This window comes from Astatotilapia calliptera, chromosome 20 (assembly GCF_900246225.1).
Source record: "Astatotilapia calliptera chromosome 20, fAstCal1.2, whole genome shotgun sequence".
NCBI lineage: Eukaryota > Metazoa > Chordata > Actinopteri > Cichliformes > Cichlidae > Astatotilapia > Astatotilapia calliptera.
This window is the reverse complement of record NC_039321.1, coordinates 13,351,429-13,378,127: the sequence shown is the minus strand read 5'-3', so window position 1 is coordinate 13,378,127 and position 26,699 is coordinate 13,351,429. Positions and strand designations below refer to the sequence as shown.

Here is a 26,699-nt window from a genome sequence, read left to right as displayed (position 1 = left end):
AACCCCAAACAAAACAGGGTTATTACAGCAGCATCATTTGGCAACACAAACAGTATACAGCCGTGGACAATTAAATCACATCTACTGTGATGTTTCTTCTTTGTCACTGCTTCTAGTTCAAAATGATAATTTCATTCTGCTCACACTTCTGAAAGCACAACATTTAATGGAAGTGAAAAAATGTTACTCCACACATACTGCACAGTGCTAAACTTTCAAATTGGCTTTGTTAAAGGAAGAGCCAAACACCAAACACAAAGATGTTGTGATGTCCGTGAGAAGCTGGGACTAGAAATCAGCTCAAAAAATATCTAATAAATAAAAATCTAATAAAGTTGCATGTTCTTTACTTTAGCTAGTCTAAGCTCAACTGTGTGGCTCTAGTCTTTTTTTTTCTGCAATTCTGCTAAATGGTGCAGGTGAAGCAAACCATTTCTAAAAGTTTCTAAATGTTCTTCTAATCAGAGAGCATCAGAAAGCAAACAAACAGTGAATGTTTGCTCTTAACAAGTACTCTGTGAGTATCCAAAACCTGCTGTATCTTATTATTCACTGCTACTGCTTAACAAAGGCCCAACTGTGCAGCTGTCCTCTGTCATTTTACAAGTCGGAGCAACAATGACCAGCTGTTTTAAAGAGACTAAAAATAAATAAATAAATAATAACAATCAAAGTGTTCTGACATATCAAGACATGGACCAGACTTCTGGGGGGCAGTGTCCACTAATGTCTGGCCCCAGATCCTTTAAGGTAAGACTGAGCTTGCTCCGATTAGACTCTGGAGGCTGGGTCAACATCCTTTTGTCTTTCCTCAGACGTTCGTTGTTATGGTGGAAATGCTGTCTCACTCAAGTGTGTGTAGTTTATCTATAACAATGTGTAAGCAGGTGGGACATATCAAAGTAAAGCCTTACATCTGCAACAGCAAGAGTGGCTTAATCTGACAACGTCACAAGAAAAAGAATAAAAGGTTATATAAAATCTCCTATTATTTAACTGCAAAGCAATTTCTGATGTTTTTAGTCATTCGGATGTGTGGTGTCTTATCAGTAGCAATAATAAAGGAAATGCACATCAAATGTCTGTGTGTGTCATCATGACGCAATGGAATATCATGGACTACCATGACACCACACACACACACACACACACACACACACACACACACACACACACACACACACACACACACACACACACACACACACACACACACACACACACACACACACACACACACACACACACACACACACACACACACACTCTCTCTCACTGGTGGAGTGTCTTACTTCTGTATTTGTCCAGTGTTCACATGTATACACAAAATCACATCTATACAGGCGGAAAGTACCAGGTTAAGCAGAATTCCATTAAAGGACAGCGTGACAGAGTTTTTGACAGAAGGTGGTGGGTGTGACCTATCAGTGCTGATGAGCCATCAACAGATGGCCAGTTCATGTTCATTTGCACATTACCACAACTGAACACGGACAAGCTCAACAGACTGATCCTGGCATCACGTCTACACAACTACATGACAACTAATTAGCAGCTCCTTCAACTTATGTCAGATATCCAAACCACGCCTTCTGTTAAAAGTAATGTTAGTATTTCTCTCAGTGACTTCAAATACACCTGTGAGGAACCATTAACAGATGTACAAAACGTTGCTCCGGTGCCACTCTTTCCCTCTGAGGATGTTCCACCTGGTTTTACTTGCTGTGATGAAGATACTGCTGGGTGAACATGTTGAGCTCACTGTCCAGCCAGCCCGCTTTATTCCTGAAAAGGCACAAATGCAAACACACGTTTAAAAAAAAAAAAAAAAAAAATAGACAATTATGCAACAAGTTGCATGTTTAAAAGAGACACCTGCAAACAGCATGTGTTGATCAGAAATATAGTCATCCTGAGATCATGCTTGAACATGGCATAGTGCAAAAAACACTCTGACCCTGCTGTGAATGGCTGCACAACTCAGTTTGGAACCTGGCACAGCCTGGTGTAGTTGGTGGACTTCGAGGTTCCAGTTTATGTGCTGCTTTTTCTTTTTGGACCAGAAACATGTTTTCTTTCACTCTCTGCAGTTGTGTTATCAATGTTTTTGCTAAAAACTGGGGGCTGTCTGGGTTTAATGTTGTCAGGAGTTTTATTCACATGCTGCTGTTAATTACATTTCTGTTGCAGGTCTTTTTTTAGTCACACATGTGGGCAAAACTCATGTTTACATCATCATATAAAAGCATAGAATGTGTCCATTTTTAAATGAATTACTTGATGAATCACACCAGCCCTACAAATTTATTTAGTGTGAAGCATGCATCACCAGTTTCACGGGGCTAATGCAAACAACTGTTCATATTCACACCTATGGCCAATTCCAAATCATAAATTAGTCTAATGTGCCTGTCTTTGAACTGTGGTAGCAAGCCCAGATACTGAAGAGAACCCATTTAGGCACAGGGAGGACATGCAAACACCACATAGAAAGACCCCAGCTTGTCAGCAGGTTGGAACCTAGAACTCTTTGAAATAGCTTGTCACCTGTAACCTGTGAACAAAATGTTTAATAATGCCTAGTGTTTTACAAGTTTGACAGTTAACTCGCTCTTTCCACCACTGCAATTTCATTTTAACTGGAAATATGTTGATAGTCAGGACTTTGCTCCTCATCACTCCGCCCAAGACTCTACATTGTAAAGAGAGACACACAGCATGCATGAGCAAAGAGCCACAGTTGAGGTTAGCATTTTTACCGTAGCAGCTTAGCCTTGCTCTGGAGGCTGTCCAGCAGCTCGATCTTGCTGTTCATGTCAGTGATGTCATCTTCAAGATTTTGACGGGTGATGTCTACCTGCTGGCAGAGCTGAGCAAATACCCCAGCCAATTCCCTGTCAACCACACACAGCGTTAGAAAGGCTCGACAATATTCAGTGCTGGATCACAAATATACTTGGCATTCTCTCCTGTAACATTAGTCTAATTATGTGTGCTCACTGCTGGACTTGGTGGCTGCAGTTGGATCCAGTGTAACTGACAATGAGCTGTAGCTTCTCACTGGCGTAATCCACAAACTGCCTCTTAAAGGCTCTTTCTTTGGCCTTGGTGGTCCAGGTGAGCCGCTCATAGATGTAGAGGAGCCCATAAAGGCCCAGTGACAAAGCGATGAGACGCCAGCCCACTGCTTTCCAGATCTACACAGAATGAAAGACCAAGGTCAGGCTGAAACATAGGCTGAGCACTAAGTCTACGTTTAATGGTTGGCTATTATGAAATAACAAAAGGCATGAGGAAATAAAATCAGCATTCAAAAAGTTAGTTTGGAATCTTCATAGTGCAAAAATTTGAATACCTCTTTAATAAAAACTATGATAAAATGATGAACTTAATGAGAAAGCCTTTCTGGCAAGTGTTACAGGTGGTGAGTAAACACTGTTGCTGTGGTTTTATTGTGCTTTTTGCCAGCACGTAATCAAAAACATCACAGTTCAGATCATTTCAACTCCCATCCCACAACAGGAAAAGCAAGTACTGTCCCATTTTCAGAGCTTTGCAATTCACTCTGTAGAGCATTATAATACATTTGTTGCCCATCACTACCTCTTTGATTCTGGAACACCAAAACAGATCTGTTTCCTTAATATTTCATTCAATTCTAATTGTGTGCGGTGCGTTTGTAGATCCTCACCACTCCACCAACGACAAGAACACCCATGGAAGTACGGGAGGTGAGGGAAGCAAGACCGGTCACCATAGAGACCATCAGCTCCTCCTGGGTCATGGCGCTTTGTGGAAATGGAGGCATGCTGGTGCTGACCGGTGTCAAGGCCATTGGGCGAGGAACCTGTATGGACAACACAGCGAATAACCTCACAAAGCACACGGCCCTGTACAGATCAATCCAGCTCTGGTCTTTTTGTCCTGGTTTTATTCTAGTCATGTCCAACAGTAGGACACAGCTGAAGGTGAAAAGGAAGCTTTCTATATCAATTTAGGTATGTGATTATGCTTTTTGTTTCAGGATTCTATGCATCAAATATGCTTTTTAATTGTATACAATGTTGCTTATGTAGACACTTTGAGGAAGTTTATGCTTCTGGCAATGTTACCTGGTCATTGTAGCCCATGAGAACGCGTCGGGTATTCTTGGGTCCAAGGAAGCGGTTGACCAGCATGGTCCAGCCCAGAGAGAAGTGGAAGCTGATATCTTCTTGAAAGTCACTGCAAAGCTTGTCACAGGCGAGGTCATAACTGAGGCTGAAGCACTGACTTCGAGGCACCAGCTTGTCAACCTGCTCTCTCACGGCACTGGGCAGCAAAGGCTTCAGACCCTCTGCACACATGAACAGAAAACAGCAGCGTCATTGTGAAAATAAATAATTATTTTCTGCTTGGCTTTGAATTACAACACGACAGCAATAACGACAACAACACAATTTTCAAACAATAACTATTCCATATAGCAGGGGTGGGCAACTCCAGGCCTCAAGGGCCAGTGTCCCTGCAGGTTTTAGATGTGTCCTTGATCCAACACAGCTGATTTAAATGGCTAAATTAGCTCCTCAACATGTCCTGAAGTTCTTCAGAGGCCTGGTAACGAACAAATCATTTGATTCAGGTGTGTTGACCCAAGGTGAGATTTAAAACCTGCAGGACACCGGCCCTCGAGGCCTGGAATTGCCCACCCCTGCCATATAGTGTAACTAGTTGCATGCCACAAATACACATGTGTTTGGCAATCATAGCTGAAAACCTCATAGTGGCTTAACGTAAACCAGAGCCTGTTGAAGTAGAAAGGTGGACATATTACCAATCATGTCATTCTGTGTGGTCTGCAGTGCACTGCTGATGGAGGTGGAGCACCTCTCCGACATGTTCTTGCCCAGGCCCTCCTCTATGTGCCGATGGAGTTCCTACAACAAACAATGACAAAGAAATGTTAAAGCATTAGTTTTTTTGAAAGGTTTAACGACAATCCCTTATATAAGATGTCATTACAGACCACAATCTGCATGTCTCTTTCACTGACACCTTTGATTATTGATATACCTTTATTAGTCCCACAAGGGGAAATTGACAACCTTTTTTCTACTGTGTAGGTTCAGGGCCGCTAACAAACATCTAAACTAAATGATGATATGGAAAAAGGTATATTTTATTGGCCGGGCATCCAAAAGAATGTGCGCTGATGGTGTGCATCCTGCCTGAAGTGTCAGATGGTTAACCAGCCGACCATTCCAAAAGCCTCTTTGTACCCATTATCAGGTCTTATTTGACTGCACACTTAAATGGTAAATGGTAACTGAAGTCTTATGATTCTTATGTAGCGCTTTTCTACTCTCCCGCACTCAGGACTCAGGGCTTTATACAACATGCCACATTCACCCATTCACACAAGCACTTCTTCTGTGCTTTTAAGATTCTAACATTAAAAGGTGGATGCATGAGAGAGCAACTTTGGGTTAAAATCTTGATATTTATATCTTAATATCAAAGATATTTGGTATGCAGTCTGGGGGAGCCAGAGTTCAAACCACCAACCTTCCGGTCAGTAGATGACCTGCTCTACCTCCTGAGGCTACACCCCTTCTGAGCTACACTTAAAGAGCTGTATGAATTATTTGGCATTAAATCTGTTTGGACTAGTGTCTACCACCCTCAGACTGACAGGCTGGTGGAGAGGCTGAAAAAGACTTTAAAGTCCATGATTTGAAAGTTCATTCACGAGGATTTACGCAATTGGATCGCTGATTAGACCCTCAGTTGTTTGCTGAGGTACTCCAGGTCACGGGGGTGTTGGACCTGGTTAACGGAAGCTGGAGGGAAGGTCCAAGCCCAGCTAAAAGCCAGATTTAATACGTCTTGGACCTTAGAGCAAAGCTGCACACACTGGGGATGTTGGTATGTGAAAATCAGCTTCAGGCCCAGGAACGTTAACTTACTGCCAATTCCAGTCTCTGCTCGAGGAGATGGATAGCTCATACAAAGACATCCCGCTCCACTGTGCTGTTAGATGGCTTATCTGTAGAAAGTATCTTGCTGATAGAACTGGACATCTCAACGAGCATAATCTCAAATTGCAGGAATCAGGACAAAATGTTTCAGATATACGCGACAAGTGGGAGGCTTTGGTTCAAAAGCTGGCAGTTTTTTTTCAAGCGATGTTGAAACATTCTGCTACTTCAAATGCCCCAAGGAGCTGTCCACGGTCCTGATATCATCCCTTATATGACCCTGGGATGAAACTGTGGAGTCCAAAGTGAGACCCAGATTGTGACTTTCTGTGGATGGTGGGATGGGGCAAGTGTCAATGTCAGTGAGTAGATTTCCATCTTTTGGAGAAGGGCTTTTGGGGGCCACAACTGACCTGACTAAACATAAAAGGCAAAATGTTTAGAGAGAATTGGCCAAAATGCTGAAAAAGGGGTTGAAGAGTTGCCCAGCGCGTCATAGTTCATGTAGTGAAGGGTCTATAAACATCACAAACAATGTGGTCTGTGCAGCAGGGAAAATGAGTGGGACTGCCCCACTCATATTGTGTGTGTGTGTGTGTGTGTGTGTGTGTGTGTGTGTGTGTGTGTGTGTGTGTGAGAGAGAGAGAGAGAGAGAGAGAGAACGGAGAGTTGAAAACAAGTCGCGACCGATGAGAAACGGAAGATGAAGCACGTAAATATAATAACCACTACAGTCATTGCAGAGTGCCTGACGAGCCCAGTTGTAAGTAAGCTGTTAAGAGTCAACTGTACACTGTGTTCGCCGCCTCCGAAACAATAAAGTCCTGTTGGAGCAGCCTTTTAACGCCTCTCTCTGTCTCTCGCTAGCAAAGTTGACCCAGACAGTAAAGCTAACTACCGGCTACCAGCCCGACACGGAACCCGACGTATTAACCAGAGGTCTCTTTACCATGGTTCAGAGTCGTGGACCTGGCCGAGGTAAAAACAGAGTACAAACTGTGTTAGTTCAGTAAGAGAGTCAAACACTAATGTGTACACTCATGTCTGCAAATGATAGCAGAAGTGCTGCCCCGTGTCTGGCCAGAAAGAGAGTACAAATTTGTTTATTTGGTAGTTCAATGAAAGGCTTCAGTTAGCTAAGAGTGAGGGGGAAAAACAATTGTGCTTACTTTTGCAGATTTTTCTTATCATAGAATATTTAAAATAAAGAAAAGCACTACATTTTTGGAAATATTTGTGGATATTTTCTTGGTTTTTCTTTTTGTTCTACTTGATCACTTAAGTGGCCCTCCAATGAGATGACAGTGGCGGCAGCAGCAGCCCACAGCTCCTCTGAGTTTGAGACCCCCTGGTCTATATGGTTCTGTGTCTACTCTCTGACATAGATGTTTCCTGTGTGAAAAAGTGATTGCCCTCTAAATCATCACTGGTTATACCACTCTTTGTCAGCAAGAATTGCAATCAAGTATCTGTGATAACTGGCAATGAGTTTTCCCCATCACTGAAGAGAAATTTTGGCCGACTCTTCTTTGCAGAATTATTTTAATACAGTTATAATGGAGGCATTTTTAGGAATGAATGGGCTGTTTAACGTCATGCCAAAGCATCACAATCAGATTTAAGACCAGAGTTTGACTACACCACTCCAAAACCTTCATTTTGTTTTTCTGGGAAATTCAGAGGTGGACTTGCTTCTCTTTTTCAGATCACTGTTGTGCTGCATAACCCAGGTGGCTTGAGCTTCAGAGCATGAACTGATGGTCAAACATTCTCTTTCAGGATTTTCTGGCAGAGAGTAGAATTCATGGACAATATTGTGCAATTAACATACCTTGATGTACTTTCACTACACCTGAAAAGTTGATTCTGTTCATCTGGACGTAGCATTGTCAGTAGGAGAAATATTTCATCACTCATTCAAGTTTGCATAATGACTGGAACTAGCACCAGTGGTGAACAATGGGCTGTGAGGTCAGTTCCTTAATGATTGACCAGGGAGGATATGAAAAAAATGATAGGTTAGCCTTGTTAGACTGTGAGATTTCCATCAGTAATAGGGTACATTTAAAAGTTGACGTGTACTGGAGACCAAAGCATACGGATCAGTATTTAGAGTTTGACTCTCATCATCCACTGGAGCACAAACTGGGTGCCCTCAGGATGCTACAACACACAACGAATAGCATCCTCACAGACACAGCGGCCAGGGAAGCAGAAGAACGTCATATCGAGAAGGCCCTGAGTAAATGTAAAAGTCTAAGAATATGCTAAAGTTAAACTCACATTTTTGTAGACCTTGAGCACCACTGGTGATGGATGGAAGTCCATATGGAAGTCGTCCACCAGCACATGGAGCTTCCTGATTTCCTCTGCCATGGCATTAGAAACCTAAAAGAACAACCACCCTCTTTTTAGCTGAATCCACATAAACCAGGACAGTCACACTGTGCCAGAATTCACCTGTCTCTCCACCTCCTCAGTAATCTTCTTGATCTTGGACTTGCAGTCCATGGTCAGTAGATCCAACTGCTTGTCGATGAACTCTAATCGGTCCTGACGGTCCTCTTTGGTCTCCAAACAATAGACTCTACACACCAACCCACACAGCTTTTTAAGTTTAAAATGAAAGTCTATTAAAGATGGAGATGTGCTGCACACATGGGTCTTAATCACAATGAAAACCATTTATGGGAATTCTTTCCCCAGGCACTCTGTGGCTAAAAGAGGAGGGCAATGCTTTTTGGGGGTCTGTGGTTTAAAGTCTCAGCATATACAAATACTGCTTTTAATCACAGACTCACCTCTGCTCCTGTGCAGCAATGTATACCGAATCCATAATGTGACGCAGGGCTTCAGAGATCTGCTTGGCCCTCACTGTATGCTGCTCAAATTTGGTCTTCACGGCAGACTGTGATATACACTCCTAAATACAGCAGACAGACAGCAATTCAGATATCAAATCAAGAAAAATGACAGAATGCAACTGAATGACCCTGGATCTGATGGAATTGAAGGTAAATTTCCAGCTTTAAATCACAAATGTAGTTAGACTAAGTTACATAATCTGCATAAGAATATTTTTTTTATTTCAACGGGACAATGCGCATTAATTAACATGATAGTCGTTATTTACAGATAGGGATATATAATCATGTATAATACCCCATACCCCAGTCCTGTCTATTCTGATTGTAATAACAGAACCGAAGTAAAAACATAAAAATCCTGAAATCTATTAAAGTATGACATCAAGTGGACCAGTATAGCAAAAGCAGTAATGGTGCACTTGGAAAAATAAATCTGTTGGGCATTTTTATTGGCCTTCAGACAATAATTCTGATTGCTACAGTCACAGACAGGACAGTGAAAAAAATAAATAAAAATACAATGACATGATGAGTGCAGGCACAGAAAGCTCTATGTGAAAGCTAATTTACACCATGGAGCCCTGCTTTCAAAAACTGGCATAGATAAAACTCTATGTAGCTGGATTTATGAAATAAGTGCTTTTTATAACATGTTTAGCGCCATCTTTTTCCAGTACAAAATGTGACATCCCAGAGTTTGTTGGTTGGTTGGTTGCGGTCAATAAGAACAGTAAAACTAAAAAACAGTTTAAGAGGATAACTGTTGTGCTGTCCCTGGCTACAACAATGGATTTTATGGTAACAAATCAAGAATATCTGCTTTCTCCGTCTCCCCCTTTACCAGTAATTGACTCTGTGTTGTTTGGCTAGCTGCACTGAGAAAGTAAAATGCATCTGTTGGTCATAATGTTCGGGTTTGTAAAACACTTTATGAATGAGTACTGTGGACGAGACTGTTTCAAGTTGGGTGACAGGTGGTTCACCAGACCGACAAGCTGGAGTCAGAAACTCTGATTTTTACACCATCTTACTACCAAGCCGTGCAAGCAGCTGATGGGATCAGGTTAATGCATGTGAATCACACCAGAAACATAACACAATCTGGAACCCTATCAGTATATCTGCAAGAAAAATAGCTAGAAAACGGAGGCTCAGGGGAAGAGATACCACCCTTTGTGGAAACCTCCCCCCCCCCCCCCTCACATCACCTCACTGACTGGATTACTTTATATTAAAATTAATAAAACAAAAGCAAAGCCCAAATTTAAGTGTAGGAAAGTATAAGGTGGACATTTTTTGAATATATTTTCCCACTGACGTACAGATGGATGTTAGGATTTCCAATTGTGCGTTTCACATAGATGTATGAAATTTCACATAGATGTATGCTACATATGTTTGAATCATATGTAGCATACCGATTCAAACATACAGAAATTAGATCAAATCTCATTTCTAGTTTTGAGGATCTTACCTCGAAACGCCGTTCAAAGTTCTGGAACTCAAACATTCTGGCCTGAAATCCTTCAGCAAGAGCGCCACCTGAAACAGCACAGGAGTGAGAATGTGCGCTACAGTGGGTTTCACACTTTTTAATCACCTCACTTTAAAGTCTATTCAAACTCAAAAAACTATACAGATCACATACAACTTTTACGTGGCACAAGAATTCTGTGTTTTTTTAAATCTATTTAAACACAAAGAATAAGCCAAATTAAACATTTTCTAATACTTATCAGTAATCTAATAATTAATTAATATAAATATATCCATTTATTTTTATATTAAAAAATAAATTCCCCCCTCGCCCCTCCGGGCAGTCTATCCTTCAAGCTTGGGGCCTCTACCAGAGGCCTGGGAGCTTGAAGGTCCTACACAGTATCTAGGACGGTGTTCCTCTGGACGGAGTTCTTGGATGTTGTTCCTGAGATCTGCTGGAGCCACTCGCCTAGCTTGTAGGTCATTGCACCAAGTGCTCCAATTACCACTGGGACCACTGTTACCCCTCACCCTCCACCTCTTCTCTGAACCCTCGGTACTTCTCCTGCTTCTCATGTTCCTTCTTCCTGATGTTGCTTTCATTCGGTATAGCCATCTGGCTATCTTGGTTAGCCATTACCAATTTGTCCATTTGTATCTGGAAATCTAACAGGATCTTAGCTCGGACATTCTTCAACGCCGTCGGGTGGTGACCTCGGGACTTGTACACTATGCCGGCCACTTGGTTATGGCGCTCTATGTATGTCCTGCCTGATAGCATCTTGCACCCTGCTGTTATGCGCTGGATTGTCTCATGAGCATCTCTACACAGCCTGCACCTGGGGTCTTACCTGGTCAATTTCTTGATCATAAAGAGCAGATTGTAACCATGATCATGACCATTGATCAATAATTAGTGATCAAAGATCATTATGGACCTGGCAGTCATAGGCTACGCACATACATACACGGATTTTCGAAAACTGAGATTTTCCATTTTCGTTTAAAAAAAAAAAAAAAAAAAAAAAAAAAAAAAAAAAAAAAAAAAAAAATCTCCATCCACATGTAAACGCCAAAAACAAAGTTAAACGCTCTGAAGAACATGCCAATCCATGCCATCCTAACCATGTAGAAGTGTTGGCCAATCAGAAGTCAAGAAGTCTGGGAGGGAAAGAGTAAACCGGGTTTTGTACGTTCATAAAATCTCAAGTACTTCTGAAAAGTTTGTGTTTTTCTGAAAAGGCAGCTAATTTTGCGTTACTTTTCAAGTGCCGTCATCATTTCAAATGTTAATAACTAAAGACAGTATTTTGGCTGGTGTAGACTCACAACTTAGGAATGAAAAAAAAATGTATACAACATACATAAATTTAATTTAAAAGAAATTACATTTATTTAAAACCAATTTGCGTTGTGAGAGCGTCTGTATTGAATGTAGAAGCCACGTCCGAAGTTCACTCTGATGCCTCTGTCTTTGTAAATGGAGGGACAGTAACTGTGTGTGTGTATATGTAAGCGTGTAAAAACTGCAGATAGTAAGATTAACAGCGACAGTATTTTTTTATTCTAGAAATTTCTCTCATGTAAACAACAACAACGTGGCATCACAGCGTGACGCCACGTTATTTCCATTTAAATGAAAAATCTCAGTTTTTAAAAATACCCGTGTATGTATTCCGATTCACAAGGTCCTGAATCGATTCGATCCTCGATTCGATTCAATTTAATTCAATTCAATTCGAATCTGGGAAATTTTGCCTCAGACAGTCAGAAATATTATAATTCAGATCGGTACATTTACATATTTTTGTATCTATAAAAAGGAAGCTGACACTTTCCAGACTTTATCAAAGGTGTAAGCATCACAGCAGATGCCTTTGTGTCAAAGTAGCTGAAGATAAAACAGAAAAACATGAAGGCGACTTTCCTGGCCTGGGATTTTATAAAAATATTCTGCAGTACATCAAAAACAAAATAAAACCATTAATCAACATATGAACATTACCTCTGAAGTTACAGCGGTTTTATTAGAGACACGGCTAAGCGTTTTGCATTTTGCATAATTTTAAAAAGTTTAAATTTGTTCAGAAGCCTATTGAACGGCAGAAATGAGGCTTTCTTTTGGAAGTAAGTGAAAGGAAAAAAACAGCAGCCGACAGCGCTGTAAACAACTTGTGCGTAATAAGAAAGCGAATAATACAGAAAAAAGAGATTTTAGACTGGAAACTGTTCTTGAAGTACAGAGAGAGCAAGAGAGAGAGAGAGAGCTGTGCATGAAGTGCGGTGGAAGCAAAACAGCAAAAGTCAGAGTGAATTCATGACGATGTTTATGTGAAGCGTAGTTTGGATCTTCTTTTGCTGCTGGTTCGGTCAATATTGTTTGGAGAGAGATAAAACTAACACCTTTAGAATCAGCGCAAAATGGGCATAAACACAAAGTGTGGACCCGCTGAAACATCAGAGTCAGTGAGCTGTCGGTTTTCAGCCCCGACCGTGTCCGTGCCGTCGGGTGAGAAAGGCGACATCTCACTGATTCTGATCCGCAGGTCCGCGCTTTGTGTTTAAGTCTTTGTGCAGAATCCGTGTACCTGCTCTCATTTAAAGCTGTTTTAGCTGTTTGGTGGTTTTCGAAATTTTGTGATTCTGGCATTTCGGGCAAAATTAATTTATATTAAAAAAATCGATTCAGGATTTTAATGAATCGATATCACGTTATCCAAGCCAGAATCGATTTTAATCGATAAATCGATTATCAAAACCCACCCCTACTATGACTGCCAGGTTCATAACGGTCTTTGATCACTGGTTATTGATCGGTGGTCATGATCATGGTTACAATCTGCATTTTATGATCAAGTTTTCCGTGACTGAAAGCACAGTTTACGTGTGGACGAAAGGCCCAAACGCATAGAAGAATCTGCGTTTTCAAAAATATCTGTGTATGTGTGGACATAGCCATAGAAACCTATGTATGCAGAGGTGCTGTGCGTGTGATATTTTATTTATATACTAAAGTCAATTGCACTTTTAGTCCAACAGATGGTGCTGTTGAGGTTTAGTGAGTGAGCAGAGCTGAGTGCTGCATAAAGAAAGAAGCTGGTAAAAACACAAACAGAGCCATTGGAGAAACAAACAGCACACAATTCAACACACAGGCTTTCCAAAGAGTGGCGTATGAAAGTAAAATATTTAGAGGATACTAAATCATGTTTAAGACAGGGATGTGACCCCATCCCACCTTTTTTTCTCCACTGACAAAACTAACAGCATGCTACAAGGAAGTCAAAGGTAAAGTTGAAGTTTTAAATGGACATTGCATGTACATTACAGACTTCGTATTTATGACTAGACTTGTTAATGTTACATTGTTACTGGTCAAGCCTACTATGTTATAGACTGGTTGTTATATAGCGCTTTTATATTCGAGCACTCAAAGCAATTAACACAACACGCCTCATTCAGCCATTCATACAAGGACTTTTCTTTCTACACGAAGTACATTTTTTCTAACATTAACACTCCAATAAATGCACCAGAGAGAAACTTGGGGGTTAGTAGTACTCCTAAGGATACTTTGGCATGCAGAATGGAGATGGGAACAGCTTTTCTGATTAGATAAATGACCTCCTCTACCTCCTTAGCTACAGACACTCACAAATGGCTGTGTGGCACCATGATGGGATTAATAACCTTGTCACATGGCTGTAAAGAAAAGCAGAAAATGTTTTCTGGCCTTGCTTACCTTCCACTCTGTCTCCTGCATGCACAAAACATCTACCTTCATCCTGTCCATCACATCAGTCATGGTCCTTACATTTAAAGTACCCACTCCTCCACAATCCTGCCTTTTCTCCTCTCTCACCGTCTCATCTTCAGCCAACAGTAGCCCAGTACCTACCAGCCTTCCACTGGCCAACAGCACCAGAGGCAGTCAACAACTTGGGCCCCGATCGATCTAGTACAATCTTATCATTGTACAGAGCTTGTCAAGGAACTTTTTTTGCTGCGTATTTCAAAATTCAAACCTTTCCAGAGTTTTGATTGCGCAGACTGGTTCCCTCACCTGCTTCAGGCATTCCTTGAGCCTTTTGCACACGAGCCTGAAGTACTTCCTTGGCAGAAACGAAGAATATACGGTCACCAGCCTGGGCTCGGTCCACTACACCCAATTCATCCACCAGAAAATTAGTGCAACGGTCCATATGCTGCCCACGGACCTGGTTGAGCAAGAACACACTTAAATTAGCAAGGATCACAAAGGCAAAGCCTACCAGAACAAAGCTTTCTTTGGATGAGGAAGTGATGCCACATTGAGATTTATACATTTACGGTATTAAGAAAAATTAAATAGAAACGTTTCATAAACTCTCTTAGAAACTTCTAATACAAGGCAAAGAGGACACACTGCAGCATCAGACTAACACATTATTAAAAAAATGAATCTTTAGACAGGTATTGAGAGTTTTGAGGTGATTTCTCCTGGAACAGTGCCCTTTAGTGTGTAACCAACAAGCCACAATAAGGACCATCTTAAGGTTTGTAGTACCTCCTGACAGCTAATACGCATTCATGCACACACAACTTTAACAAAGTCATCATCGTGTCTTTAAATTTGCCCACCACAGCAACAAGGACACCTCTTTAGCTGTTAGGAGACCAAAATGTCCCATGTGAGACATCAAATGGTAAATGCTAAACTGAAGTGGACACTCTTGCTAGTGTTACAACAGCCATAAAGAAGTACTTTGTGTATACACCATAACTGACCTCCTCCATATATTCAGGTTCTGAGGCAGAAGCATCCCAGCGGTTGTTGAGGATGAAAATGTTGGGACTGGAAAGTCGCTCATTGACCTTGTGAAAGAAGGACTTCTCCTGCAAGATGAAAATGTACCAATGTTTGAAAAAAAAAAAAAAGGAATCCGTGAATGAGAAAATGCAAATGGTTGGCAAAAAAAAAAAAAAAAAAAAAAGTTAGATTCACATTTCTTTATACTCAAACCACCATTATTGAGGGAGGCACTGTTACTCTGAATGAGACCCATCAGGACAGAAATCTTTCATCATAAGAAAAAGAACCCTTTGAAATACTTTGGATTCATCTGTGATGACCTTTCCTGATGGCAACTATAGAATTATTCTTCTGTCAAAGGTCATGTGCCAAAAAAAAACAAAAACAAAACAACAATCCAAGTAAATAATTTCAAGGTAGTATGTTTTCATTGGCACTCATACAATTAAATTCCTGCTTCCAAACAGTCAAAAGGGAGTTCATTTGAGCAAGCAAGATTCAGCTGTGAGCACCAACAGCTACCCACAAGAGCATCAAACTGCAGCAGTGTGCAAAAACCAGGCTTCTTTGTGCACAAAGCTGCAGAGTTCTACGCATGTCAGTTGTTGAATTTATTTGTGTTGGCGGTAAAGCATGAATACCTGTCCCTGTTAAAAGAAATTATTTGTCTGGATTATGTTTTCTCCTCACACGACTTTTGACAGGGAAAACACCATATAAGCAAAATGTTCCCAATGCACAGCAGTGTCACACAATCCCCTCACTCAGATTGTTTTGACATGTCATCAACAGTCCTGTTTGAACCTCATCTCTTCATGCAGTTCTTACCGTTTGCATCAGCGTGGATTCAGAGTTTGCCACAAGAACAAACACATCAGCATCCAGACAGAACTTGTCGATCCAGCTGTCGAGCTCTGTGGTAACATCAATCCCTGGGCTTGAGATGCAAACATGATGTTAAACAACAGAATCAGAGTCCTCGCCAAGTCAGCACAGCCACTTTCATTAAAAAGAAAATTTAAATCCAATATCAAATACTCTTATAGTGAAGCAGAAATACGGTTTGGGACATTTTTGTGAGACAAGCCTCGGTCTCACTCTGCTTCAAGTCAGCCAACATCTTTCCATAAAGTCAGCCACCTACAGTAACGAAGCCGCCACCTTGTTTGCCCAGCTTTTCCCTTTAGGGGTCGCCACAGCAGATTATCTGCCTTCATCTCACACTATCCCAGAATCCTCCTCTGTCACACCAACACTCTGCATCTCCTCCTCTGCAGTTACCCTTAGCACTACAGCTGAACTTCCCCAGAGCTTGTCTCAACTCCTTTCTGAACTCTGAACAACGTTCTTGCTACTTCAGCTTCCAGCATTTAACTCTTGCCTCTGCCTTCACTCACTTTGGAGATCAAAAGAGGTTCCTGACTTCCAAAGTCATCCCACAGACTAGCATGATGCCATCCACATTATCCTCTCTAACTGTTAAACATTTCTCCTGAAAAAACTACCCAGGCTACTTGTGTTCACAGCTGTCTTACACTGTATCACTGTATATAATGCTGCTGTTGGCACTGTAAGGCATAGATTCAGATTGGCAGAGTGGCAGTGTGCCATCAATGAGAGTAGCTCATTCTTTATTTTTGCATTAATAAATGCTGCTGTCTGTGAGCTGCAATCAGTCATCCATTCTTTTTTTCTGCATCATCACAAATTTCCTTCATATCCTGTGATATAAATTTGAGGCTCTGATATCCCACCCCTGGTTCGGTCAACTTCCCAAATGTCTCAGGAAGAAAAACTAGGATCAAAAGCTGGAGGTGACCTTTTTAGTGCTCCTCCATAGAGAGTACACTTCCCTCTACCTCAGCAGGAGCAAAAGCATGTTAAACTTCTTCTTGCATCCTGGTTTTCACTTGTCTGATGCTCTTTGGCCCTACAGGTCCTTCAGTCACAGCTTCTGTCAAAGTCCCATAACAACAATGTACTTCAACATGCACTGACTGTGTCTCTGTCTGTCACCTCTCTCTGGCAAACATTTGACTAAATGTGCTATGACACCGTTTTACACAGGAAAAGCTGATGTCACGAGGATTCCCAGGCATCGACATTAAGAACAAAAAGAAGAAAACCCATAGATGACGTAGTAGCTCATCACTGATCCAACACAGTTCGCAGGTTGGTCCCAATAACCTGACAAATATGACCCCGACCATCAGGTGATCTCGGGGTGGCTGTAGCTCAGGTGGTAGAGTAGGTCATCCACTGATCGGAAGGTTGGTGGTTCGATTCCTGGCTTCCCCTAGTCTACATGCCAAATATCCCTGGGTAAGATACTAATCCTCAATTGCTCTCCAATGCATCCATCGGAGTATGAATGTTAGCTATGAAGCACTTAGAAAGATGTGCATTCACCCATTCGTACAAGCACAAGTTGTGTAAAGTGCTTTAAGTGCACAGATGAGTAGAAAAGCGAAGCAGCCTTTCATATATGCAACCTGCTGAGTGTTACCTAATTAAAACAGAATGAAGCTCTGCTGTAAAGCTATAGGGTTGCAAACTGTTTTCAAGCATTCAGTTGATAATGCAGAAATCTTTTTGTGTATTCCTAGTGCTACTGAGTCTGTTACACCGTTTATAGCTAGGGTTGCAAAATTCCCGGAATTTTCAAAGATGGAATCTTTCCATGGGAATTAACGGGAATTTATGGGAATAAAGTGGGAATTTTCAAAATTGAAGGTTGGCTCTTCTTAGGGAACTTAAATATAGTTGAGCAAAGTATATTTTAGCATAATATTGACAAAAACAAACAAATGCAATTCAAATACACTTGAATATCCATGCCATTCCTTAATCACATGTACAGAGCACAAGCTTGCTGCATGGCTATTGAGACCACCTACTGGCACTGTGCATGCCTCCATCACATGTACACATGGACCACACTTTTGAGCCTGAAGGACAAAGAGTATTAAAGGCACACATTTGAGCCTGTGGACTTAACAAGTGAGGTAAGTTTTGATGATATTATGGGAAAATATATTCATTAAATGTTTAAATTGTGAATATCACATAAAATGTATTAATCTGGTAGATAGCAATCTGATAAGATGCTAAATAAAATGCTAGCATCTGTTAGATGCTAAATAAGCCATAGCTAGTATAACATAAAGAAGATGCTAGCTTCCTCATTTGGCTGTTTTGTTTTGAAGATCATTCCAGTTGTTTAGCTAGCCTTACTATTTATATCTGTTTATTATCATATTGCAATTGTATTATTACGATCTCTTGCATTGCATTAGCATTTTTACAAGCTCTTGTTTTATTTTACAGAAAAATGCCATGTGCGCCATCTGATGTGTGGAGACATTTTACACCAGCTAATGTACAAGGGAAATCTGTATATATGTGTAAGTATTGTGATAAGACGTACGTGAAGAATGCCACAAAAATGCAGCAGCACATTGCAAAGTGCAAAAAAATTCCTCAAGGCCCAACACATGCAGCAGCCAGGAGTTCCACTCAAGGGGAAAATGAATCTGTTTCAGCTGTATCAGAATCAGACACCCACTCATCAGCTCCTGGTCCCTCTGGCATCAGAGGATTCTTTGATTTTATGGATGACACTAGCCAGAAAAACGCAGATGAGTGTTTTGCTCGTGCAGTCTATGCAGCTGGCTCACCCCTGATGCTGACATCCAATGTGTACTGGAAGAGATTTTTGAATGTTCTCCGACCAGCATACATTCCCCCAACCAGACATGCATTGTCTACTCATCTACTGGATGAAGAGTTCAGTCGAGTTCAAGAAAAGGTGAAACAGACCATTAACCAAGCTGACTGTATTTCAGTCATCTCTGATAGATGGTCCAATATCAGGGGACAAGGAATTATTAACTACATAATCACCACTCCTCAGCCTGTGTTCTACAAGAGTGTAGACACAAAGGAAAACGGACACACAGGCCAATACATTGCAGATGAGCTAAAAGTGATCATCAATGACCTTGGACCAGATAAGGTTTTTGCACTGGTCACTGACAATGCAGCCAACATGAAGGTTGCCTGGGCACATGTGGAGGAGACCTACCCACATATAACTACTATTGGCTGTGCTGCCCATACACTAAACCTTCTCCTAAAAGACATAATGGCACTAAAAACAATGGACACTCTGAATAAGAGAGTGAAGCAAGTTCTGAAATATGTTAAAGGCAAACAAGTAACATCCGCTACATTTCTGTCAAAGCAAAAGGAAAAGAACAAGAGTACTACACTGAAGCTTCCCAGCATAACGCGATGGGGTGGTGTTGTTATCATGTTTGACAGCCTTCTGGAGGGAAAGGAGTCTCTGCAAGAGATGGCCATATCCCAGTCTGTAGGCATCGACAGTGACATCAAGAAGGTCATCTTGGATGATGTGTTCTGGGAAAGAGTATCTAGCAGTCAGAAAACCCTCAAACCTATTGCAGCAGCAATAGCGAAGATAGAGGGGGATGGTGCCATCTTGTCAGATGTCCAGTGCCTTTTTGCAAAACTCAAAGAAGAAATCCAGACAATTCTGCCCACTCCCCTACTACTGAAAGGAGAGGAAACGGCTGTGGTCAAGTCATTGGAACAGCGGAGGGAGTTCTGCATGAAGTCAGTGCATGCAGCATACATGCTGGACCCCAAATATGACAAGGGCATACTTTCTGGGGAAGAGATCAACGGTGCCTATGCGGTCATTACAGCCATGTCTGACCACCTGGGTCTCGATAAAGGCAAAGTTCTAGGCAGTTTGGCAAAGTATCGAACAAAGCAAGGCCTTTGGAAAGGGGATGGAATATGGCAGTCATGCCAGCACATATCTGCAGCCACCTGGTGGAAGGGACTATGTGAATCTGAGGCCCTTGCACCTGTAGCCTCCATCCTCCTCCAAATCCCACCATCATCAGCTGCCTCCGAGCGCAACTGGTCACCGTTTGAGAACACCCACACAAAGGTTCGCAACAGGCTCACAAATGTGAGAGTGGAAAAGCTGGTCGGCATTCAGGCAAACCTACGGCTCTTTGAGCCTGACACAGAGCCATCCTCAACAAGGCTGGAAAGTGACACTGAAGAGGAAGACTCAGAGTTGGATGCTGAAGAAGTGGACATGTTGTTGGATGATGATGAGGTCCAGGAAGAGTCTATTGACTGAGCAAAAATGAGAAAAGAGGATTGCTTGAAGGAAGATTTGCATGTTTAATGGGACGTTTTGGAGGATAAGTGGCATTTTTCATTTAACCTTTTGAATGGGACTTTGTGGAGATTTTTGGACAGGGGGCAATTTTGAATGAGCGGGGTTAGGGGATGGTAATATTGAACTCAACATTTCTGTTTTTATTCATCCATGAAACAAGTTATTGAAACGTGTTCTATTCTACTGTACTTACAAATAAATCTGTTGAAATATCTGTTGAAAACATTTTGCATGGAGGTTTTCTTATGATTTCTGTTTATATTTATGCTTGGAAATAATATATTCCCAGTTAGTTCTCCTAAATTCCCATTAATTTCCATAATTCCCATTATTTCCATGGAAAGTTTCCAATATGGAATATTTCCAAAATTCCCAAGCTTAACTTACCATGGAAATTTACCGGAAATTTTCCGCCCCTTTGCAACCCTATTTATAGCTACCACAACGCAGACTGATCAGTTACATCTATAGGCCATTCATGACCATTAATAACTGTTCAGTCAGTTCATTTCGCTGTGGTGTTCTTTATTAGGCTATGCCAGAGTTAGAATTGAGCACACCGAGTAACCATTGAAAATTGAAATGGATCAAATTTAAAAGTCATGCATGCAGCTGTCACGCTAGAACAGGGGTGGGCAATTCCAGGCCTCGAGGGCCGGTGTCCTGCAGGTTTTAGATCTCACCTTGGGTCAACACACCTGAATCACATGATTAGTTCATTACCAGGCCTCTGGAGAACTTCAAGACATGCTGAGGAGGTCATTTAGCCATTTAAATCAGCTGTGTTGGATCAAGGACACAACTAAAAAACCTGCAGGACACAGGCCCTCGAGGCCTGGAGTTGCCCACCCCTGCGCTAAAATAAAGCTTAGATTTCAAGGGGGCAGCTAAATAAATATAAAACAGCTTCTGTGTTTGACTGAGGCTGCTTGGAGAGGTCGTCAGCCTTAGCTAAAGCTCTGATTTGTTTTTTAGCGTACTGCTGTCTTCATATTGTGCTTTGCTTGCAGAGATTTAATCCAAATTCTTTGAATGACATGTTTATATGTGATGCAATCTCAAAATCTGACTTCAGAAATACTATTCTTATATTGCTTAACTTCACAACTTTACTACAAGGTATAGACTCCACAGGATGCTCTCAAGTTTGTTAGTTGTGAGAAAAGCAAGGCAAAGCTTTTCAGGTCTGTTATAACCCCTGTCCCAGCTTCTTTTTAAACAGGTCGGTGGCTTCAAATTCAGATAGAACATATATTTTAAAAGAACACATTTCTCAGTTTTCCAACTCTGACACCTTGTCTTTGGACTATTACACACACAATTCAAATGATTTCCAAATCACTGCAATTTGATTTACATTTTCAGTGGGACCACACATTTTCTGGAAATGGAACTGGACTTTAAAAATGGCCTCAACTACTTGCAAGACCCCTAGAATTATTCCACAAAACATGTATCTGACCTGTCCACCAGCACTAGATCATCCCTGAGCAGAGCACACTTGGCCTTAGGCCACATGACACAAACAAGGCTGCCAGCATCCAGATCTTCATCCTGGTGGAGAGCATGGGCCAGCTGGTTCACTGTCTGGAACCACAGACAACATAAGAGTCAGATATGAAGCTTCCTTTCCACACAGAGTCGACTTCGTCGGCTTTGCTCACCTTTATGTTCTTCCTCTCCTCAGAGCCTCCAGTGAGGATGAAGGCCTCATTCCCATCTGTGCCCTCCACCCTCAGAAAGCAGTTGGTAGTGTGTCCTATCCCAGATGGCAGAACCTTGTCACACAGCATGGCATTGATTACTGAGCTCTTCCCATTACTGGTCCTGAAGAACACGTAGCAAAGCTGTGATCAGCATCTCACACAATTCTACTTCGAGTCATGAAATAAACTCGCACTTATTTTAAGTGTACATACCTTCCAAAGAAAACCACCTTCATATGCCGGCGGGCTAGAACTTCTCCAATGCCGGTCACCTTGGCAAGATAACCCTGGACCTCCTGGACCTGCTCCTCCGTGGCAACCGGGTCTAGCTCTTCACTTTTGTATGCCTCTAATATGTCAAAGTCATCAGGCGGAGGTTAGCTTTTCATGCTGAAAGTTATCATATTCATTCAAAGTGATTTATGCCACCTTCTCAAGATCAAAACACAGACCTTCAATGACAAAAAAGGCCTGACTGAGAAAGAAATAGTATGACGCTGCACAGATCACCTCATTCAAACTCTGTGAGCACTGATGGCTGTAGCATGAACAACAGAACACACACTCAAAACACACTAAGCAACCAGCCACAGATTATCAGAGGTTTTGGTTCAGGCGTGCGGGGGTGGAGGTGGGGGGGTGGGGTAATCTGACAAAGAAGATCTTTGAGATCTTTTTTGTCTTTGTCCAGACATGTGCTTGCGTTCAACATGATCTTACTGCGTTAATTGGATTTCCTGTGTTGTGTAGTGCCGTATCAGAATCAGAAAGGGGTTTATTGCCAAATGTTGAGCAGGTTTACAACATTAGGAAATTGCTGCGGTGCTTCAGTGCAAACATAGTGTCATAAATAGCACTTAAATAGACATGAAAAAATAAAAGTAGGAATAAGAATTAAAAGTGTATATCAGGCTTGTGCTGATAAATTTTCCCTGTGAACTTCAGTGTGCCTCGACTATAAGCCACAGCTCATCGTCTGCAGGATGTAGCACACTCACATAATTCAGTGTGAAACAGACTAGGGTTACGACTATCGATTATTTTAGTAATCCATCGGTTAATAGAGTAATCGGATAAGAAACACTTTTTTTTTTTTTTTAAATTAATGAGTCTAGTCCCCCCCGCCCCCTCGGGATTTTGGGGTCTGATGCTTAGGTCATAAACATGACACAGTTGATCGATCAATCAATCAATCAATCAATCATCGATCCAAATGCATTTGAAAACTGAAGAATGTGCTACTTCTGTGGCCAGCTGACCTTAATGAATGCAAGGGTCCCTGTTGTCTTTTTGTGTCTCCAAGTAATGTTCTGACTGTACTACGTGCCCACAGCAGGCTTAAAGCGTCTCTATGACAAAAAGCATGCAGGCTGCTGTCATGCTATCTGTACTGCGGGGAAATAAAATAACAACAGTCTATCCCAGCTGACAGCACAAAGGTTACCTGGGACTGGCCAGCGCATGGTAGCAGGATCAAAGATACAAGCTGGGAAAGCACTGCAACACTGATAGCGGTTTGGACAGAGTCCAGAAAAATATCAATTCAAGCAAGACTCTTTACATTTGTGACTTTTACGTGTAGTAAAGTGGTAAGAGTGTGTGTTCGGTGTTGTAGTACCTTCCAGGAAGGAAGCACTCTCCTTGATGTAAGCCCCCAGCTGCTCAAAGATCCCGTTGATCTTCTTCTTTGCTGTGACAAAATGTTTAAGCGGTGATGCGTTCACTTCCGCCATGATTCTTTTTTCCTTCTTGCTATGAAATGGGTTGGTGCTGAGTCGTGGAAATACCAGAGACATGGCACTAGAGAGATAAAACATCACAGACACGCCCAGTATGTTTAGCAAAAGCGACACATTATTCAGTGCAAGCACATTTACTTTCTTACTGCAAACTGGACTGACAAGCTGTCTGAAATAGGAATTCGGCCAATACTCGTCTAATAGTGCACTGCATGCTAGCCAGGGGTAGCCTTAAAAGACCATTTCATTGGTGACAGCCTATTATTTGTTGTAAACGAAAACTGTTATCTTTACAATTATCATTATCACACTCTCTCACACCATTTTTCTAATAAAGAAACCAAAACAACCGTTGAGGCATGGCTTATTGTTAATAAAGTCTTAACATTTATTACCAAACATCTTCATTCATATCAATAATCTGTCAATTTTCTTACTCTAGGCATCTTTCCTCCCAAACATTTGACATAGAGAGGTCATTCCACATCGAATCAACCTGACAGCAATGGACTGATTTAGGCAACAGGCTGGGCAGAAAATAAATCTAATTAAATTTTTCTCTTCAACCAGCAGGGGAATCCACAATTTTCAATCTAGAGCCATCATTTGATCCTCAAATTGTAGGAAAATGTGTCCCCTTTCCCACAAGGTGCTCCTCAAAGGCAACAGATGTATACTTTTTGATCTGGAGGTATTTGAATGAAAGGAGTGCCATTTCAGTGCTTGATGCAGTTCTATTATATTTAGATTGGTTTAAGAAAAGCAGAAAGCAGCTGTTTTTCACTCTCTCTCTCTTTGAATACATTTTCACAGCACAGAACACACATGTAATGCCACTGTTTTGCACATGTCTCAACTCTGTATATTTTTATATATTTTATTTATTGTTTACTCTATTTAATTTGTAAAATATGTGTACACACACACACACACACACACACACAGAAAAATATTTAGTATACACATCCAGAAATGCATATACTATTATATATTGTACATATATTTATTAGTTTCAGATGTAGCCATTCTTGTATTTTGCTTGTTTACATTATTGTATTTTGCACAACTCTGTTGCTTGTGAAGCTCATACACAAGAATTTCACTCACACGTACTGTACCAATGTACCTGCACATGTGATGTGACAATAAAAGTGATTTGATTTGATTTGATGTAGAGCAACTTCTTCTCTTGATCTCTAAAGCAAGAAGATACCATTTACAGTCTGGGTCTTATAAGCCTTTAAGCGCCAAGCCAAATAATGTTGTCACTATGGTAACTTTGCTGATGTTCTGACAGCTGATTATCTGATTTATTTAAATATTATCATTGGCCAACACTCTGCTCTGAGTGTTTTTAAGCACAGCCTTGTTTCCCTCTCTCAGACTAATGTCTCCTAAATGTAAAAAAAAAGACCAAATTAAAGGGTCATCTTCAGAAGGAAGAGGATGGCTACACAGTCCGTGTCTATCCTGGGACAAGGAGTAAAAGTACTTGGGCGTCCACATCCACAACAGGGTGAAGTGGATGACCAACAAAAGCCTGGAAACAAGAACGGAATGAGAAGCCCCTATTTGCTAAGAAGCCGATATCCTTCGACATGGGCAGCAATATGATGGAGATTACCTGTCAGTCAGTTGTGGTAAGCTTACTGTACTTTTTCTTTGCCGTCGTCTGCTGGGGCAACAGCATCAGAGCTGGTAAAAGTAACACACTGAATAAACTTACTAGGAAGGCTGGCTCTGTGATTTTAGAACCTAAATAAACAAGCAATATAACAAACAGCAAAATACCTAACATCTGAAATGTATTTTCAAAAGTTACAAATAAACTTTGGATGAAGCATAGTACAAATAATAATAAGTTAAAATAAAGAAGATTAAAAAAAAAAAAAAAAAAAAAGAGTGCCCACTGTGAAAGACTGTAGCAGTCACTGACCTCACAACTGCTATATCTAAATCAGAAACAAATTATCAGCCTCGAACCACAAATGAACACTAAGCAAGTTTCTTTTATCATTTTTAGCGGCACCCCCGATATGTGAGTGCGGGTTTATGAGAATACCGACAAAGATGGCACTGCAGATCTATGAAAGCTTCACCTCATCCATGCAGAGTCAAAACCAGCTAAACATGCTGGTTGCGCTCCGTCACCGCCCCTGCGACCTTTCACACAGTGCTGAAGATAATATTGCAGCAGTGCCATCAAGCTCTTCTTAATGCTGCTTTTAATATAAACACAAATAAAATAGAAACACTCGGCACGTTGCGCCAAGTTCTTTTAACACTGACGCTTTCCTCATCTTTGTGCAAGCTAATCTATGTCATCAAGTACTCCGGCTGCACAATCTCTGATTAAGCTTCTGTTTCTCATATGTTCCTCCATCTTTGTTCTTGACCATGACACAAAGTCCTTTTAACAGTCTGGAGTAGCTGCTCAAGGATAAATTACGAGCTACGAGCTGACCTGTCAACCAACTTCGATAGGAGCTAAGGCTAGCTTCACTAACGACTTGCTAAGTCAAAGCCGTGGGTGTGCCTTACCGTGGATGCAGTCGTTCTTCACAAACAGTCCTCTTACATTGTGCCCCCGAGGCTTCTGAATACTCTACAAGTCACCGAGCTCCCCACGACCCCACACACCTGTACGTTATACTGATAACTCAAGTTAGCTGCTACTGCAAGGGGCGTCTCCGCGTGTTCCAAGGACCTTAAAGCACTGACTTTGACTGCGTTGGTTTTTAGTAAACCCCAAAGACGTCAAACAGTATACTTTAAAGGTTGATCTTTATATAGTTTCCCAGCGCACACTACGTTCCAGCATTGTGTCGACTATTCCGTTTACTATCTGCGCGACCCGCTCTCTTCTTTAGTGTCAATGGCAAACAGCTCTAAGGTGGAATACCGCCACCTGCTGGATTGGAGAACAGCTGCTGCAGCCAGG

General features: G+C 41.4%; 1 protein-coding gene across 1 annotated transcript; it reads right to left on the bottom strand.

Annotated features, from left to right (window-relative positions):
* Positions 1-1,281: 1,281 nt before the first annotated feature.
* On the bottom strand, positions 1,282-26,699 carry mfn2 (mitofusin 2). Its single transcript, XM_026153759.1, has 18 exons — positions 26,300-26,699; positions 23,638-23,819; positions 22,233-22,368; positions 21,978-22,140; positions 21,776-21,900; positions 15,924-16,032; positions 15,071-15,178; positions 14,367-14,520; positions 10,299-10,366; positions 8,759-8,880; positions 8,418-8,544; positions 8,241-8,345; positions 4,814-4,916; positions 4,113-4,336; positions 3,692-3,847; positions 3,001-3,197; positions 2,760-2,894; positions 1,282-1,785 (listed from the first exon to the last, which is right to left on the bottom strand). Exons 2-18 carry the CDS (start codon positions 23,813-23,815, stop codon positions 1,716-1,718), a joined length of 2,280 nt encoding a protein of 759 aa, XP_026009544.1. The 5' UTR covers positions 23,816-23,819; positions 26,300-26,699; the 3' UTR covers positions 1,282-1,715.

Bases quoted from the DNA above. Each gene is read 5' to 3' on its own strand.
- mfn2 (XM_026153759.1), bottom strand. From the start codon at position 23,815: ATGTCTCTGGTATTTCCACGACTCAGCACCAACCCATTTCATAGCAAG. The intron at 15,179-15,923 runs GTAAGAACTGCA...TTCATCTTGCAG, and splicing joins AATCCACGCTGATGCAAACG to GAGAAGTCCTTCTTTCACAA. The intron at 1,786-2,759 runs GTAAAAATGCTA...GTGCCTTTTCAG, and splicing joins AGCAAGGCTAAGCTGCTACG to GAATAAAGCGGGCTGGCTGG.